The sequence below is a fragment of the Macaca nemestrina genome, chromosome 13 (assembly GCF_043159975.1).
Source record: "Macaca nemestrina isolate mMacNem1 chromosome 13, mMacNem.hap1, whole genome shotgun sequence".
NCBI lineage: Eukaryota > Metazoa > Chordata > Mammalia > Primates > Cercopithecidae > Macaca > Macaca nemestrina.
Genome location: NC_092137.1, coordinates 37,076,715 through 37,093,602, shown reverse-complemented (window position 1 = coordinate 37,093,602; position 16,888 = coordinate 37,076,715). Strand labels below are relative to the sequence as shown.

At 37.6% G+C, this 16,888-nt stretch overlaps 1 protein-coding gene across 7 annotated transcripts in view; it reads left to right on the top strand.

Annotated features, from left to right (window-relative positions):
• The window catches only part of LOC105465413 (HEAT repeat containing 5B), a 105,751-nt gene that overhangs the window by 31,206 nt on the left and 57,657 nt on the right, over positions 1-16,888 (top strand). For all 7 annotated transcript variants that reach the window (XR_011611618.1, XM_071076518.1, XM_071076517.1 and 4 more), the window contains 5 exons: positions 178-283; positions 3,946-4,136; positions 12,266-12,425; positions 13,040-13,229; positions 15,789-15,958. Coding sequence is in view for 6 of the 7 variants with exons in the window: in XM_071076518.1 (XP_070932619.1) it covers positions 178-283; positions 3,946-4,136; positions 12,266-12,425; positions 13,040-13,229; positions 15,789-15,958 (817 nt within the window). In the remaining variant the exon portion in view is untranslated. The remainder of the gene's footprint in view (positions 1-177; positions 284-3,945; positions 4,137-12,265; positions 12,426-13,039; positions 13,230-15,788; positions 15,959-16,888) is intronic.

The window sequence follows — 16,888 nt, the reverse complement described above, 5'->3', positions numbered from 1 at the left end:
ATGTCTGTATAATAATTTGGGAGAAGGAGATCTGATTTGGACTAGCTGTGGGAATGAAATAGAAAAGAGCGTGGGGAATTATTTGCTAAACAATTAACTTGTACTCTTCTAATCGGTTTTTTGAGCCATATTGGAATAAAATTTGTCACTAATGTGATTTTTTTCTTATTGTTATAGATTACAAATGTTGGATCACTTTGCCGAATGTGTTAAACAAGCTAAAGGTGTCCGCCAGCAGGCTGTGCAGCTTAACATATTTACTGCTGTTCTTAGTGCACTAAAGGTATTTGCTTTTAAAACGTACTATTCTGAAATATGATTTTAATTAATGCATTTAATAAGCCAGACATAGCAAGATTATTGTAATGTTTATATGTGTATCACTTGGTAACTATGCCTTTATATTAGCTTAATTAAATTACTTGAAACTTTATGTTAAGGCTCAGTGTAGTTAAATAAGCGTTTTATATTATAATGTTGTTAAAGTTTATGTTTCAATTTGAACTTCAGATTTTACAAGTGCCAATAAATTCTTTCAGAATTTTCGAAGATGTTTGACGAATGAAATCTGATATTCTACTGAAGGTTAACTAAATAGAACTGAAGCTTGATTTGTGGTTTAGGCCATAAATCATGTGAGGCAGTGTTATATAGTTGAAAGAATGTTGCATTTAGAGATTGTGTTCTAGTTAAGCTGCTGTAGGTGTCTAGAGTAATTTCCTTAACCTTTTTTAACTTTTTTTGAATTGTAGTTTCTACAGGTATGAAGTAGGATACAGTAGTCCCTTCCTTATCCACAGTTTTGCTTTCTGCAGTTTCAGTTACCTATGATCAACTGTGGTTTGAAAATACTTTAAATGGAAAATTCCAAAAATAATTTGTAAGTTTTCAATTGTGCAGCATTCTGAGCAGCATGATAAAATCTTGTACTGTCCTGCTCCATCTTGCCCTGTCCTGCCCAGGATGAAAATCATCTCATTGTCCAGTGATTCCACACTTTCTGCCCTACCTGTCTGCTAGTCACTTAGTCACCATCTGTCTCAGTTATCTGATGGGATGCTGTGGTATGACAGCACGTGTGTTCAGGTACCCCTTATTTTACTTCATACTGGCCCCAAAGTGCAAAAGTAGTGATTCTGGCAATTTGGATATGCCAAGGGGAAGCTGTAAAGTGCTTTCTTTAAGTGAAAAAGAGAAAATTCTCAAGAAGGAAAGAAATAATATCATGTGCCAAAATTGCTGAGATCTACAGGAAGGACAAGTCTTCTGTCTGAAATTGTGAAGAAGGAAAGAGGAATTTGTGTTAGTTTTGCTGTCCCATCGCAATTACAAAAATTATGGCCACTGTGTGTGATAAGTGCCTAGTTAAAATGGAAAAGGCATTAAGTTTGTGAATAGAAGACGTGAACAGAAACAAGTTCCCATTGACAGCAATCAGGTTCCTAATCCCATGGTTCAGACGTCCAAGGTGGGCCTTGGAATGTGTCCCAGAGGGGACCACTGTTACAAATATTTTGCCTATCTCATGGAGTTAATGCATCATACTAGGCACTCTATCATAACATATTTGAATACTTTTTATATTATTTAGCGCTAAGCTAAAAGTGTTGTTTTAAAGTAAAATGGTAGCAAATACGTGTTTGCATGAGCATGTCTTAAGTCAGGCTTAAGACATGCTCATTAATCAATGCCTATGTATATCCCTTTTTAAGTCATGTTTTGTAAACATCAGGGGAATAGGATATATATAGGCATTGATTATAGAAATAAAGGTTTGGGGCCGGGCACGGTGGTAATCCCAGCACTTTGGGAGGCCAAGGCTGGGGTATCACCTGAGGTCAAGAGTTTGAGACCAACCTGGCCAACATGGTGAAACCCCATCTCTACTAAAAATACAAAAATTAGCCGGGCGTGGTGTCAAGCGCCTGTAATCCCAGCTACCAGGGAGGCTGAGGCAGGAGAATCACTTAAACCTGGGAGGTGGAGGTTGCAATGAGCCGAGATCATGCCATTGCACTCCAGCCTGGGGGACAGAGCAAGACTCTGTCTCAGAAAAAAAAAAAAAAAAATACAGGTTTGTATCATTTATATAACCATAACCATTAGTATATACTCCATGAAGAGACCATCAACTAATTTGGACCTGTGAGTTTTTTAAAAAAGGAATGGGGTGGTCATGGTCTCCTTCAGTGATTGGGAGAATGGTGAACCAACTGTAATATTGCTGGACCAATTACACTTTTCTTCATAGATATGCTAATGCCTCTGTTGTAGTTAACATTTTCCCCATGCAATGTGACATAGTTTTTTGGTCTCAAATAAGTAAACTAAGTTCCAGGACGATAAGTACGGCGAGAACAGAGAGAGTGACATTTAATATGATGAACAAACTACTTCAACATTCAGTTACTGATTATTTTTACCTTCTTTTTTTTTTTTTTTTTTTTGAGATGGAGTTTCACCCTGTTGCCAGGCATGATCTCGGCTCACTATAACCTCCGCCTCCTGGGTTCAAGCGATTCTCCTGCCTCAGCCTCCCGAGTAGCTGGGATTACAGGCACACGCCATCATGCCCAGCTAATTTTTGTGTTTTTAGCGGAGACGGGGTTTCACCATTTTGGCCAGTATGGTCTCAATCTCCTGACCTCATGATCCTCCCTCCTCAGCTTCCCAAAGTGCTGGGATTACAGGTGTGAGCCACTGTACCTGGTCACCTCATTTGTTTTTTATTTTATTTTTTTTGTTTTGTTTTGTTTTTTTGGAGACGGAGTTTCGCTCTGTCACCAGGCTGGAGTGCAGTGGTGTGATGTCGGCTCACTGCAGTCTCATCTCCGCCTCCCGGGTTCAGGCGATTCTCCTGCCTCAGTCTCCTGAGTAGCTGGGATTCCAGGCACATGCAGCCACACCCAGCTAATTTTTTTTGTATTTTTAGAAGAGACGGGGTTTCACCATGTTGGCCAGGATGGTCTTGATCTCCTGACCTCATAATCTCCCCACCTTGGCCTCCCAAAGTGCTGGGATTACAGGTGTGAGCAACCGCGCCCGGCCTCATTTTGTTTTTAGATATATGTTGATGACACTGTTTAAGTCATATAATTGTCTTCTGTGAAATTTTTATATAAACTATTCAAAGCTTCATACTCATCAAGAGTTTTTCTCTTTCCAAATATTTGCCGTCGCTTCTGAAATCACTTTTTTGTTAAAGATGTCTTAAAAGATAGAACCAATCCATTTAATGGTTTGTGCTCTATTTCATAACAGGTGAAATAGGAGACTGTTTCCTTAGAGTGATAAATTTCAGTTAAATAATGGTTGATTTAGTAATACAGTGTCCTTAATATATGTAAGCAACTTTTAAGTACTAGTCTTTGAGTAGAGACACTCCTTGCAATTAGGGAGTGTTTTATAGATCATGTTCTGAAATCGTATTTAGGAAAGTAATTACCATGAATTTAACAGTTACAGATTCTAGGGATTAGTATATACTTGTGAAAATTGACTGAAGACAATAACTTATGAAGATGTATGTATATTGTAGAAAGATTGCAGCATGTATTTTTCCTTTATTTAATATGAATTGCGAGGCCAGGTGTGCCTTTAATCCCAGCACGTTAGGAGGCTCAGGCAGCAGGATTGCTTGAGCTCAGGAGTTTGAGACCAGCCTGGGCAACATAGTAAGACCCTGTCTCTACAAAAATTTTTTAAAAATTAGCCCAGCAGGCTAATTTTTAGCAGGCACGCACCTACAGTCCCAGCTACTCAGGAGGCTGAGATGAGAGGATTGCTTAAGCTCAGAAGGTCGAGGCTGTAGGGAGCAGTGATTGTGCCACTGCACTCCAGCCTGGGCAAGGAGCAAGACCTTGCTTTAAAAAAAAAAAAAAATCATGAATTATGAATTGCTGTCTTTTTTTTTTTTTCTTTTTTTTTTTTTTTTTTTTAATATAGGGCTTAGCTGAAAACAAAAGTACTTTAGGACCTGAGGAAGTTCGTAAATCTGCTCTAACACTGGTTATGGGTGCTCTGGACAACCCAAACCCCATCTTACGTTGTGCGGCGGGGGAAGCTCTTGGAAGAATGGCTCAGGTGGTTGGAGAAGCAACTTTTATTGCTAGAATGGCCCAATATAGCTTTGACAAGTAAGTGGGTTTCTTTACTAACAAGTTTCATATGTAGGCAAAGATGTCTTTTAAATAATAATTAACTGGAGTGCATGTTTTCCACATGGTATATAGCATGTGATAATATTTTGTGGGTTTTTTTGGTAATGATCTCAATTTTTAATTTAGCAGTTGATTCAACTCTAGAATCTGGGGAAGTTGTAATATGTTAGATACTTTCTGCGTGGAGAGGCCTTCTAATCCCAACTCTTGAATGTAACTTAATGGAATCAAGAAAAATGTTAATAAGGACTTCTCTCAGTTACGTGTATTCACTGAAGAAGTGCTCTGAAGTCATTGTCTCTTCTCCCTGCCTTTCCTTGTCCCTCTTTATTCTTTCTGTTAATTATCTACTTTTTGGGATAAGCCATTCTTTTTCTAACTGCCACCAAGTTTTCCTCTTAAATTATGACTGAAACAGAATAGTTAAGCATCAGGTTTTAAGGATTTACTTACATGTTTATAAAGAGTGATCTGAGACCCAAATAAGTATCATTAAGATGATGAGTTGCAGTTATTAGTGACTGTCGAGTTGTTAAGTACATAAGTAGAGAAATTAAAAATCAAGGATTGTTGAGAATTGACACTGTGTTATGTAAATTATATCATTCTTAGCTATCATGTATATATTGAGTTTTAAATATACCAAACTACATCATGATCACTAATAAAAGAGAAAGAGTATGAAGCAGTGGCTATGAAGTAGTAGTTCTGAAGGATTTGCTGAATTACTGCATATCTGTAGATAGCTTTCCTTGTCTTGACTTGTGAATGGCAATTTGATTGGTTATTCGATAATGCCCTAATGCACTAAGGATAATATGAGCAGGCAGAAGACAGTTAAAATATAACCAGACACTTAATCTTCTGCAGAATGATTGCTGCTATTTTCTAGCAATAGATTAGTTTGCCTCTTTCCAAATATTTTCCATTGATTATGAAATAGCTTTTTATTAAAGATTTATTAAAAGATAGAAACAATCTTAGTTATCCATTTAATTTTTTGTGCTCTGTTCATAACAGGTGAAGTAGGAGTATGTTTCTTTAGAAAGCTCTTGAAGGGTATCTTTTTTTTAATTACAAGGAGTTTTAGTTTATATGTCCTTGGCCTGGCGCATTGTCTTCTGCCTGTAATCCCAGCACCTCGGGAAACTGAGGTGGGTGGATCACTTGAGCCCAAGAATTCTGGATCAGCCTGGGCAACATGGTGAAACCCTGTCTCCACAAAACATACAGAAATTAGCTGGGCATAGTTGCCTGTACCTGTAGTCCCATCTGCTTGGGAGGCTGAGATGGAAGGATCGCTTGAGCCTGGGAGGTGGAGGTTGCAGTGAGCCAAGATCATGCCATTACTCTCCAGCCTGGGTAACAGAGCAAGACTCTGTCTCAGGAAAAAAAAAAAAAAAAGTATGTGTCCTCAATATCTGTAGGATACTGTATTTATTTTGTACTTTGAAACACAAGGGCATTTCATTTATTTATACCTGCCCAATTTAGTGGTTTACAAGTATTATCAGTGCTTGCCTTCATTATCTTTTTCAAATCCTTAATTATGATCTAAAATCATTATTACGAAGATTTTGTTACCCATTTTTTCACATTTTATTTAAAACTGGGATTTTTCTTAAATTCTGTATGAAATGTTATATTTGGCAGCATTTTAATTCTTTTATACTGCTATGTAAAGTAATGGTACATTTTTTAAAACTATGGTGTCTTAGATTTGGCAGAATCTGGCTGTATTTTGGAAAAACTTTGTCTTTCACAGCCTTATTATATTAGACTGTTTTCATCAACATCATCTCTTGCTGATATAATATCTGACTGTGAAATGCTAAAATCACCTATCACTACAGGTCCGTCATCGATATTTGCACATTGAAATCTTATGCTAACTTAGCATTAACACAGAAATTCACAGAAATTAAAACAGGAATCATTCTGTAAACCATCCTAAGGAAGTCAATAGGGAGTACCTTTCAATTGCTTAAGACCCAGTTCGGATAAAAATAAAAATCTTTGATAGTTGAATTTATTTCCATTCAATTGAAAGTCACTTTGAGACCTCTGAGAAATGTATGTTCTTATATCTCAGATTATTTCCTGTGAATAGATGATTATCACTGTGAACATTGATTCTACTTTGTAGTTCACTAAACTGTTACTTTTTGAGAAATAATAACACAAAGGTAACTTTCTAATCTGTATAATGTTTTAGAATTCACAGATTGCATTTATTCTTAACTTCTTTATTCCTCAAAACAGCTGCTCTTTAGTAATAATAATAATTTCAATTAGATAAAGAAATGGAGGCTTAGAGAGGTAAAGATTACTTACCCAAGGATAGATATAATATGTTAGAAATACTGTTATGGATAGACCTAGTTTACTTCATTCATTGCTACATATCTTTTTTTCTTTTTTCTTTTTTTTTTTTGAGATGGGATCCTGCTGTATTGCCCAGGTTGGTCTCAAACTCCTTGGCTAAAGCAGCCCTCTCACCTCAGCCTGTTGAGTAGTTGGGATTTCAGGAGGGACACACCACACCCAGCTTCATTTTTTTTTTTTTTTTTTTGAGATGGAGTCTGGTTCTGTCACAGGTGTGATCTTGGCTCACTACAACCTCCACCTCCCAGGTTCAAGTTATTCTCCTTCCTTTGCCTCCCATGTAGCTGGGATTACAGGTACACGCCACCATGCCCAGCTAATTTTTGTGTTTTTAGTAGAGACAGCATTTCACCATGTTGACCAGGCTAGTCTCGAACTCCTGACCTTAGGTGATCCAACCGCCTTGGCCTCCCAAAGTGCTGGGATTACAACCATGAGCCACTGCACCCAGCCTGCCACATTTCTTAACATCTGTTCTGTGACAGCACTTAGAATTTTCTATTGTTTACAATAGGCAAACTGGCCAACTAGAGTCTTGGGGATCATTATTCATCTCTCGATGTTTTTTTTTTTTTTTTGAGACTGAGTCGTACTCTTATCGTGCAGGCTGGAGTGCAATGGCGCAATCTCAGCTCACTGCAGCCCTCCGCCTCCTGGGTTCAAGTGATTCTTGTGCCTCAGCTTCCCAAGTAGCTGGGATTATAGGCGACTGCCACCACACCCAGCTAATTTTTGTATTTTTAGTAGAGATGGAGTTTCACCATGTTGGCCTGGCTGGTCTCGAACTCCTGACTTCAAATGATCCACCCACCTTCGCCTCCCAAAATGCTGCGATTACAGGCATGAGCCACTGCATCTGGCCCATCTCGACTTTTATGAGGTTGTCAGAAGTCTGGTTGTGGATAGCTTATTGAGAGTTTTAATAAAGTTTCGAAAATACAACCAAAATTGCTTTTTAGGCTGCTTTGTTAATTTAGGTGCTTTATTCTTAGTAGTATTTTGTTCTGTTTTCTAATAGTAGTTGACTGTACTGGTGCTTGATTATGAGTCATAGTATTTTATGGCTTAAAGTATTCCTTCATAGCTCCTTTTATTTGATCCTTTCCATTGTTTAAAATGAGGTTTACATGTTAGCTTCATTTCAGATCTCTACTAGTTAAATATGAACAAAATGATGAAATTTATTCTTTCAGATACACATTAAAAGAATATACAGGACTTTCACTGCCATTAATGGTGGAGTAACAGGGACTATATTTACCCTTGTGTCTTAAACTGCTAGAAAAACAAATAAATAAAACAACAGTTTTGAGACATTGGACAACAGCCAGCATAGGACAGTGATTCCTAGGGATGGGAAAGAAACAAAGGGAACACTAACATTGCTCCAGATTACTGCTTGAAGAAAGTTTCCAGGCTTAAGTACAGAAATAGGAAACCCAAACTTGAGGAGAGAGCATCTGCAATTTGGAGAGGCAAGGTAGCTAGAACGTGTAAGGTGGAATAACAGAGAGGAGAGAGCTGCACAGGGAGACAGCTGTGAACAGAAGGGTCATCTAAAGTCTTTGGCTGAATACTGATATGTGCAAGAATACAAGGAAACTACCCAAGACCAGGGAAAAAACCATCAAAAGGGAATAGGTGAAACAATGTTCAGAACTCACAGGGCTGAGAATATTTCGTGTTCCCACTATTCAGAATACAGAGACCTCCTGAGGTGAAGCCCTCAGAACGATATTGCTTCAGTAATGGGAGCAATGTCCCTGACCCACCCTAAAAAAGCTTAAAAGCAAACCTTGAAAAAATGAAACTGATTCTTAGTAGTAGCTTAACTATATCCCAGAACAAAACTCAGCAGTATTTAAAGGACTACAATAAATGGAGCAACTCAGCATTGTAAAATTCACAATATCCTGTATCCAATCAAAAATTACCAGACACATAAAGAAGCAGAAAGAAAAGACCTCTTACTTGGAGAAAACATCAATCGATAGAAACAGGCCCAGAAATGGAAAAAAAAAATGAAATTAGCAAAAAAGAATATTAAAAGAGCTATTATAAATAGGCTTTACATTTTCAAGGAAGTACAGGAAAACCTAAGCATGATATGAGAAAAAGAATTTGTAAAAACAGCCCAAAGGAAACTTCTAGAAGTGTAAAATGTGTGTGTGAAATGAAAAAATACACTGGATAGGATTTACAGAGGATTAGACAATGATGTAGGAAACAACAGGTCAGTCAGCTGTATTTGTGTATTGACATCTTACACCAGCTTAGAATTAAGACTGAAATTCACAGAAATTGAGAAAAGAATCATTCCAGTGATGTTGAAGACATAGAAACTATCAAAAATGTGGCATAGAGAGAAAAAAGACTGGAATTAAAAATGAACAGAGTCTCAGTGACTTCTGGGACCAATATCAAGCTGTATAACATGCATATAATTGAAATCTCAGCAAAGGGTAGGTCAGGAACTCTCAGACATTGCCAGTAGAAATGCAGAATGACACTTTGGAAGATCGTTTGATGGTTTCTTAAAAACGTAAATATACACTTCTGTTTCACCTTGCTGTTCTACTTCTAGATATTTACCTAAGAGAAATGAAAATGTGCGTGCATAGAAACACTTGTACTCAAACTTTTATAGTAGCTTTATTTATGAGAGCCAGAAACTGGGAAGTATCCACAATTATTGATGGTTGAATAAATAAATAGTGATGTATTCATAAATGGAATATTGCTCAGCTATATAAAAAGAGCAAACTACTTATACAATAAATTGGATGAATCTTAAAAGCATTATTCTATGTGAAAGAATCCAGACCCCAAAGACTAGGTACTGTCTGATTTCATTTGTATGAAACTGTATAAAAAGTAAAATTATAGTGATAGAAGACAGATCAATGGTTGCCAGGATGTTGGGGGAAGAAATATGACAACAAAGGGACCTAAGGCAACTTTTTGTGGTGATGAAAATGTCCTATATCTTGTGTTGTCAGTATGGCAGCCACTACCCACATAAGACTATTGAGCAATTGAAATGCATTTTGCCCAAATTGATACACGCTATGAGTATGTAATACATACTGGATTTTGAAGACTTAGTTCAAAAAAAGAATGTAAAATATCTCAAATGATTTGGTATATTGATTACATCTTGATATTTTAATATTTTGGATATATTGAATTAAATAAAATTTATTGAGATTGATTTCAAGACAGGAGGATCACTTGAGGCCAGGCGTTTGAGACCAGCCTGAACACTAAAACCTTCAATTCTATTAAAAAAAATTAATAATTTCACCTGTTTCCTTTTTGTCTTCTGGAGTGTGGCGACTAGAATATTTTGAATTACGTATGTGGCTTCTATTAGGGACTTCAAAAAGTTCTTGGAATAATAGAATGAAAAGATACAAGTAAAAAAGATAAACTTTTTTCTTGACATAAGCTCCATCAGGTTCAAGACACTTTTGTAAGTGATGATACCAGCCATTTAGTTCATCCCTAAATAACTAAGAATCCTGGGAATTTAACCATGTCAATGAAGTCTTTTTTGCATTATTAGGTGAAGAAAAATGAGCATGCTTTGAATATTTTTTTTAAGATTAGGAAACAAACAAAAAGTTGTAAGAAGCCAAATCAGGACCGTAAAGTGGTTGTCTAATGACTTTCCACTGAAACTCTTGCAGAATTGCCCTTGGAGAAGAACTCTCTAGTGAAGCTTTCCCGGTCGTTTTTCCGCTAAAGCTTTGGCTACCTTTCTCAAAACACTTTTATAATGAGCAGTTGCTATTGTTCTTTGGCCCTCTAGAAAATCAAGCAGCAAAATGTATTAAGCATTCCAAAAAACTGTTGCCATGACCTTTGCTCTTAACTAGTCCACTTTTGCTTTGACTGAACCACTTTTACCTCTTGGTGTCTATTGATTTGATTGTGCTTTGTGTCAGGTTCTTACTGTTACAGCCATGTTCCATCTCCTGTCACAGTTCTTTAAAGCAATGCTTCAGGATCTTGATCTCACTTGTTTAAAATTACCATTGAAAGCTCTGCCTTGTCTGCAGCTGATTTGGGTAGAACAGTTTTGACACACATCAAGTGGAAAGTTTGCTCAACTCTAAGTTTTCAGTCAGAATTATGTTAGCTGAACCAGTTGAGATATGTATGTTGTTGGCTGTTATTTCTGCTGTTAATCATCAATACGCTTCAGTGAGGGCACAGATAAGATGCATTATGCATTATTTTCTCTCAAATTGATGGGTGTTGTCTTCAGCTGTTGGGCTTCATCTTCAACATTATCTCATCCCTTCTCTTCTTTTTTTTTTTTTTTCTTCTTCTTGAGACAGTCTTACTCAGGCTGGAGTGCAGTGGCGTGATCATGACTCACTACAACCTCTGCTTCCTTGGTTCAAGTGATTCTCCTGCCTCAGCCTCTGAAGTAGCTGAGATTACAGGCACGTGCCACCATACTCAGCTGATTTTTGTATTTTTAGTAGAGACAGGGTATCACCATGTTGGCCAGGCTGGTCATGAACTCCTGGCCTCGAGTGATCCACCCGCCTTGGCCTCCCAAAGTTCTGGGAGTACAGGTGTGAGCCACTGTGCCCAGCCTGCCTCATCTCTTCTTAAAACGAGCTATTCATTTTCATTTGCTGATATCTTTGAGAGCATTGTCCCCACAAACTTTACCCCAAAATATTGAAATCCATGTATAGTTCTTGCATTAATGCGTAGTTTCCATGAACTTTTTGAAGACCCCTCATATTCATCTTGGACATCCCTGTTCTAATGATTATGCCATGGTTACATACTGTATACTTCTATCAAAACTCATTAAATTGTATATTTTTATATACATTTAAAATGTAATTGTATACCTGAAGTTGGTGCATATTGTATATGAGTCTCAAAGCTTGTTTTTTAAGGTAATGTTCATCTCCTTTTATGTATTTGAATTCATGTAAAATATATTTCACAAAAAAAAGATTGACCTTTTTAAAAGAGGTTCAAATCATAATTATAGGGTATTTCTTAAGTGTAAAATATTTTATGTAATACTGTGAATACAAATACCTTTTTACTATTTTTAAAACCAGACATAAAAGTCATTATTTTATTTTTTAAAAATATAAAAATGTTTCAAGTAAGTCTTGACTTTTCAAGGAATAATTAATACTAAAAATGAGTTGTCAGATTTTCTCTAAAATTAAAATAGGCTTTATTCGGTCAAATATATGTTTTTAACCAATTATTATTATTATTATTATTATTGAGACAGGGTCTTGCTCTGTCACCCAGGCTGGAGTGCAGTGGCGTGATCACAGCTCACTGCAGCCTCAACCTCTCAGGCTCAAGCAGTCCTCTCACTTCAGCCTCCCTGGGCCTACAGGCATGCACTGCCATGCCCGATTAAGTTTTTAATTTTTTTTTAGAAATGGGATTTTGCCATGTTAGCCCGACTGGTCTCCAACTCCTGGGCTCAAGTGATCCACCGGCCTCAGCCTCTCAAAGTGCTGGGATTACAGGCATGAGCCATCATACCCAGCCGCAGTTATTTTAAATTGAAGTTCTAACTCCTGTTAGGGAGTAGAGAGAGAAAGAAGTAATTGATTGTAATCTTTTCTTATTTCCCCAATAATTCCCTGTTTCTGTGTGACTTATAAGGTTGTTGTTTTTATAGGGAAACAGCAAAATCAGTTCTTGAAGCATAATCTTTTTTTCAGGTTGAAATCAGCTCGAGATGTTGTATCTAGGACTGGTCATTCGTTGGCTCTTGGTTGTTTGCATCGTTATGTTGGTGGAATAGGCTCAGGACAACATCTGAAGACCAGTGTCAGCATTTTGTTGGCTCTAGCACAAGATGGGACATCCCCTGAAGTCCAGGTATAATATTATTGATTTTTTTATTATAAAAGTTTAGAAAATTTTTGGAAAATTATTTGCTCTGTAAAATAAAAATGACTGTGGTAAGTTGTTAGGACAAATGTATTAGGGTTTGTTTTTGTAATAGTGCATAGCAAGATTTTGTTTATCAGCCTAGTCTTAAAGTCTGTCTTATTCTGAGAATTTCACCCATTCATGTACATTCCTTCAAACATATTTTCTTTTTATTGTTTATTATTCTGTGTACTTGTTTCCTCTTTTTTTTGAATTTCCTTAGATTTGTTAGATTGATCAAGTTATTTTTTCAAATAACTTTCCTTCTCTCTCTTCCTGTAATACTCCAACCTAGGTCCTGGGTCATTGGCTGAATCTTCATGTGGACCCTTTGAATATTTTGTTTTTGTTGTTTCTTTTTAGACATTATTATACATAAGTAAATATAACTACAGTGAAGATGGAGAGTGTGTGTGAAAATATCCTACAATCTTCATTTGCTACTTCACATTGATATGCCTCAGAATATTAAGAGTATACCCATGTCACAATTCAGTATACTTAATTCAGTACATTCGAATTCTTCCTTACAACTAAAATGAAATTGTATTTTATTCTAGACTTGGTCTCTTCATTCACTTGCTTTGATAGTGGATTCTAGCGGTCCGATGTATCGTGGCTATGTGGAACCAACATTATCTCTAGTTCTTACCTTGCTGTTGACAGTTCCGCCTTCACATACGGAAGTTCATCAGTGTTTGGGTCGATGCTTAGGTGCTATAATAACTACTGTTGGCCCTGAACTACAAGGTAAGTAAATCATCTGAAATTAAGGAACCTAGACAGATAATCACTATCTTTAAATTTCCTGACTATCACCATCACATTGCTTGAAGAAATTTTGTGATAACAATTACTATGTACTGAATACTTGGATTTACTGAAAGCCTGGCACTCAGCTTTTCACATGTGGCATTTTGTTTAATCCCTATGAGAAACCTATGACATGATAATGTTTGTTGGAGTTTTGAGCAGAGAAAACATTTTAAATGAAATTTTACTTGGAGTCCCATGAAAACAAAGTTAAAAATGGAGTTCCTTTGGCCTAGAGTGCTATCCACTTGTCTTCATGGACTTTTGCTTCACTTTTTTTGAACTCTGAGGATTAGGAACATAGCTTGAAAAGCCACTGTCGTAAGGTAAATATTATCTAAATTTTGTTTTCTTTATGTTAGAGGAAAAATATATTAGCTAATTTTCTATGAGGAAGTAAACTGGGAGAAGATAAGTAACTTGCCTAGAGTTAGTCAACTTATGAGTGGCACATTTATGATCCTAAAGCCTATGTTTGTACCACTTAATTCCACTGAACTAATTCTACTAATGGTTAAACTCCCAAGTCAGCAAATTATTGTAAAGATATCATGAATACATAAACCTCTTTCAGAGTTTTCCTTTTTCTCCTTTGTCATTTATTATGTATGTTTTCAGAGGGTTGAGCTTTTAACATACATTATTTAATTCTGTTAACAACCCAGAGACTGATATTATCTCTATTTTATAGATGAAATATTTAAGCTGATAGAGGTTAAGAACTTTTGTTGTGGGTTTTTTTTTTTTTTTTCTGAGACGGAGTCTCACTCTGTAGCCCAGGCTGGAGTGCAGTGGCCCAGTCTCAACTCACTGCAAGCTCCGCCTCCCGGGTTTATGCCATTCTCCTGCCTCAGCCTCCCTCCCAAGTAGCTGGGACTACAGGCTTCCGCCACCATGCCTGGCTAATTTTTTGTATTTTTAGTAGAGACCAGGTTTCACCGTGTTAGCCAGGATGGTCTTGATCTCCTGACCTCGTGATCCTCCCGCCTTGGCCTCCCAAAGTGCTGGGATTACAAGCGTGAGCCACCGCGCCCAGCCGAGAGGTTAAGAACTTTTACAAGGTTTTGGAAACTAGTGAGTGGTTGGAGTAAGAAGTGAAGCCCAGATCAATCAATTTCCGATGCTTGCATTCTTTTTTTTTTTTTTGAATCTGTTGCCCAGGCTGGAGTGCAATGGTGTGGTCTCAGCTCACTGCAACCTCCGCTTCCTGAGTTCAAGCAATTCTCCATGTTGGCCAGGCTGGTCTCGAACTCCTGACTTCATGATCTACCTGCCTCAGCCTCCCAAAGTGTTGGGATTACACGCCTGAGCCACCATGCCCAGCCTTTTTTTTTTTCTTTGTTTTGTTTTAAGAGATGGGGTCTCGCTATGTTGCCCAGGCTGTTCTCAAACTCCTGGTATCAAGCAATCCTCCCACTCCCATCTCAGCCTTGCAAAGTGCTGGGATTACAGGCACGAGCCTCCCCGCCCAGCCCGTTGCCTGCATTCTTAATCCCTATGCTATGTTGCCTCCATTTTGACAGGTATTTTTAAAAAGAGAGGAAAAAGAAAAAGACTTATAGAAAATGCTAGAAATTGAAAAATATGTGATTTTTTTTTTTTGTTTTTCTTTTCAGCGAGACAGAGTCTTGCCCTGTCTCCCAGGCTAGAGTGCAGTGGCATGATCTCGGCTCACTGAGACCTCCGCCTCCTGGGTTCAAGCAATTCTTCTGCCTCAGCTAACTTTTGTATTTCCAGTAGAGATGGGGGTTTCACTATATTGGCCAGGCCGGTCTCGAACTCCTGACCTCAGGTGATTTGCCGCCTTGGCCTCCCAAAATGCTGGTATTACAGGGAAAAATAGGTGATTTAAGTAAGCCTCTTTCTAAGACCCATTGTCCTCCTTGGGAAAGTGAGGATAGTTCTTCCTGTGAATATCACAGGGACATGAAGAGGATAAATATGTGCCTTTTATTAAGCATAGGTGTTTATCAAGTATTTTCTAAAGTGATAATGATAAGGCAATGCATATAAACTAGAATGTAGCTCTTATGTGATTTTTATGATTTTCTTATTTACATATAAAGATATACATATAGGCCAGGTACGGTGGCTCATGCCTGTAATCCCAGCACTTTGGGAGGCCGAGGCGGGTGGATCATTTCAGGTCAGAAGTTCAAGACCAGCCTGGCCAACATGGTGAAATCCCATCTGTACTAAAAGTATAAAAATCAGCTGGGTGTGGTGGCACGTGCTTGTAAACCCAGCTACTCCAGAGGCTGAGGCAGGAGAATTGCTTGAACCTGGGAGGCGGAGGTTGCAATAAGCCAAAATCACGCCACTGCACTCCAGCCTGGGCGACAGAGCGAGACTCCGTCTCAAAAACAACAGCAACCAAAAAAAAACTGAATAATAATTGGGTGGAATGGTTATTGAGAAGATAATTGTTTACTAGGAATATTTTTGGTGGTACTAATAAAATAATTGTATTTTATATTTTCTTTCAATTTGCACTAGGAAATGGAGCAACAATTTCTACAATTCGTTCCTCTTGTTTGGTGGGTTGTGCAATAACACAGGACCATTCAGATTCTCTTGTTCAGGCAGCTGCCATATCTTGCCTTCAGCAGCTTCACATGTTTGCACCACGACATGTCAATCTATCTAGTCTTGTTCCTAGCCTTTGTGTAAGTATAGAGCTATTTCATTCATTGATTTTTAAGTTGTATTTTATTTTACATTTAAAATATTTCTATGGGTACATAGTAGGTATATATATTTATGGGATACTTGAGGTATTTTGATACAAGCCTGCAGTGTATAATAATCACATCAGAGTGAATGTGGTATTCCTCACCTCAAGCATTTATCATTTATTTGTGTTACAAATAATCCATAGTTATTTTAAACTGTACGATTAAAATTATAGTCACCCTCTTATGATATCAAATACTAGATCTTTTTTTTTTGAGCTTCAGTTGTCATTTTATGACTTCATAAATTCAGAAATATCTTGATGAACTGTTTATTTTCTTGCTAAGAATATATCACATTTGGGCTGGGTGCAGTGGCTCACGCCTGTAATCCCAGCACTTTGGGGGGCTGTGGCAGGCAGATCACGAGGTCAGGAGTTCAAGACTAGCCTGGCTAATATGGTGAAACCCCATCTACACTAAAAATACAAAAATTAGCTGGGCATGGTGGCGCGCGCCTGTAGTCCCAGCTACTCGGGAGGCTGAGGCAGGAGAATCGGTTGAATCCAGGAGGCGGAGGGTGCAGTGAACCGAGATCGCACCACTGCACTCCAGCCTGGGTGACAGCGCAAGACTCAGTCTCAAAAAAAAAGAATTGATCACATTTTTAGTTTTTCCCACTCAGAATTTTATTTCCTAAAACTTGATTGATACTTCTGAGTATCTGTTGCTATCATTATAATTGTTAATTTATTCATTCATCAAATACTTACTGATAGTCTGTTATATGTCAGGAACCATGCAACATACTGGAGATGACATTTGTGGATGAGACAAGATCAAGCCTCTGTCATAGTAAAGTTTATAGTTTACAAAGGAATATGGAAAAATATTATTTACAAATAAGTGCTATAAAAGCCTGGA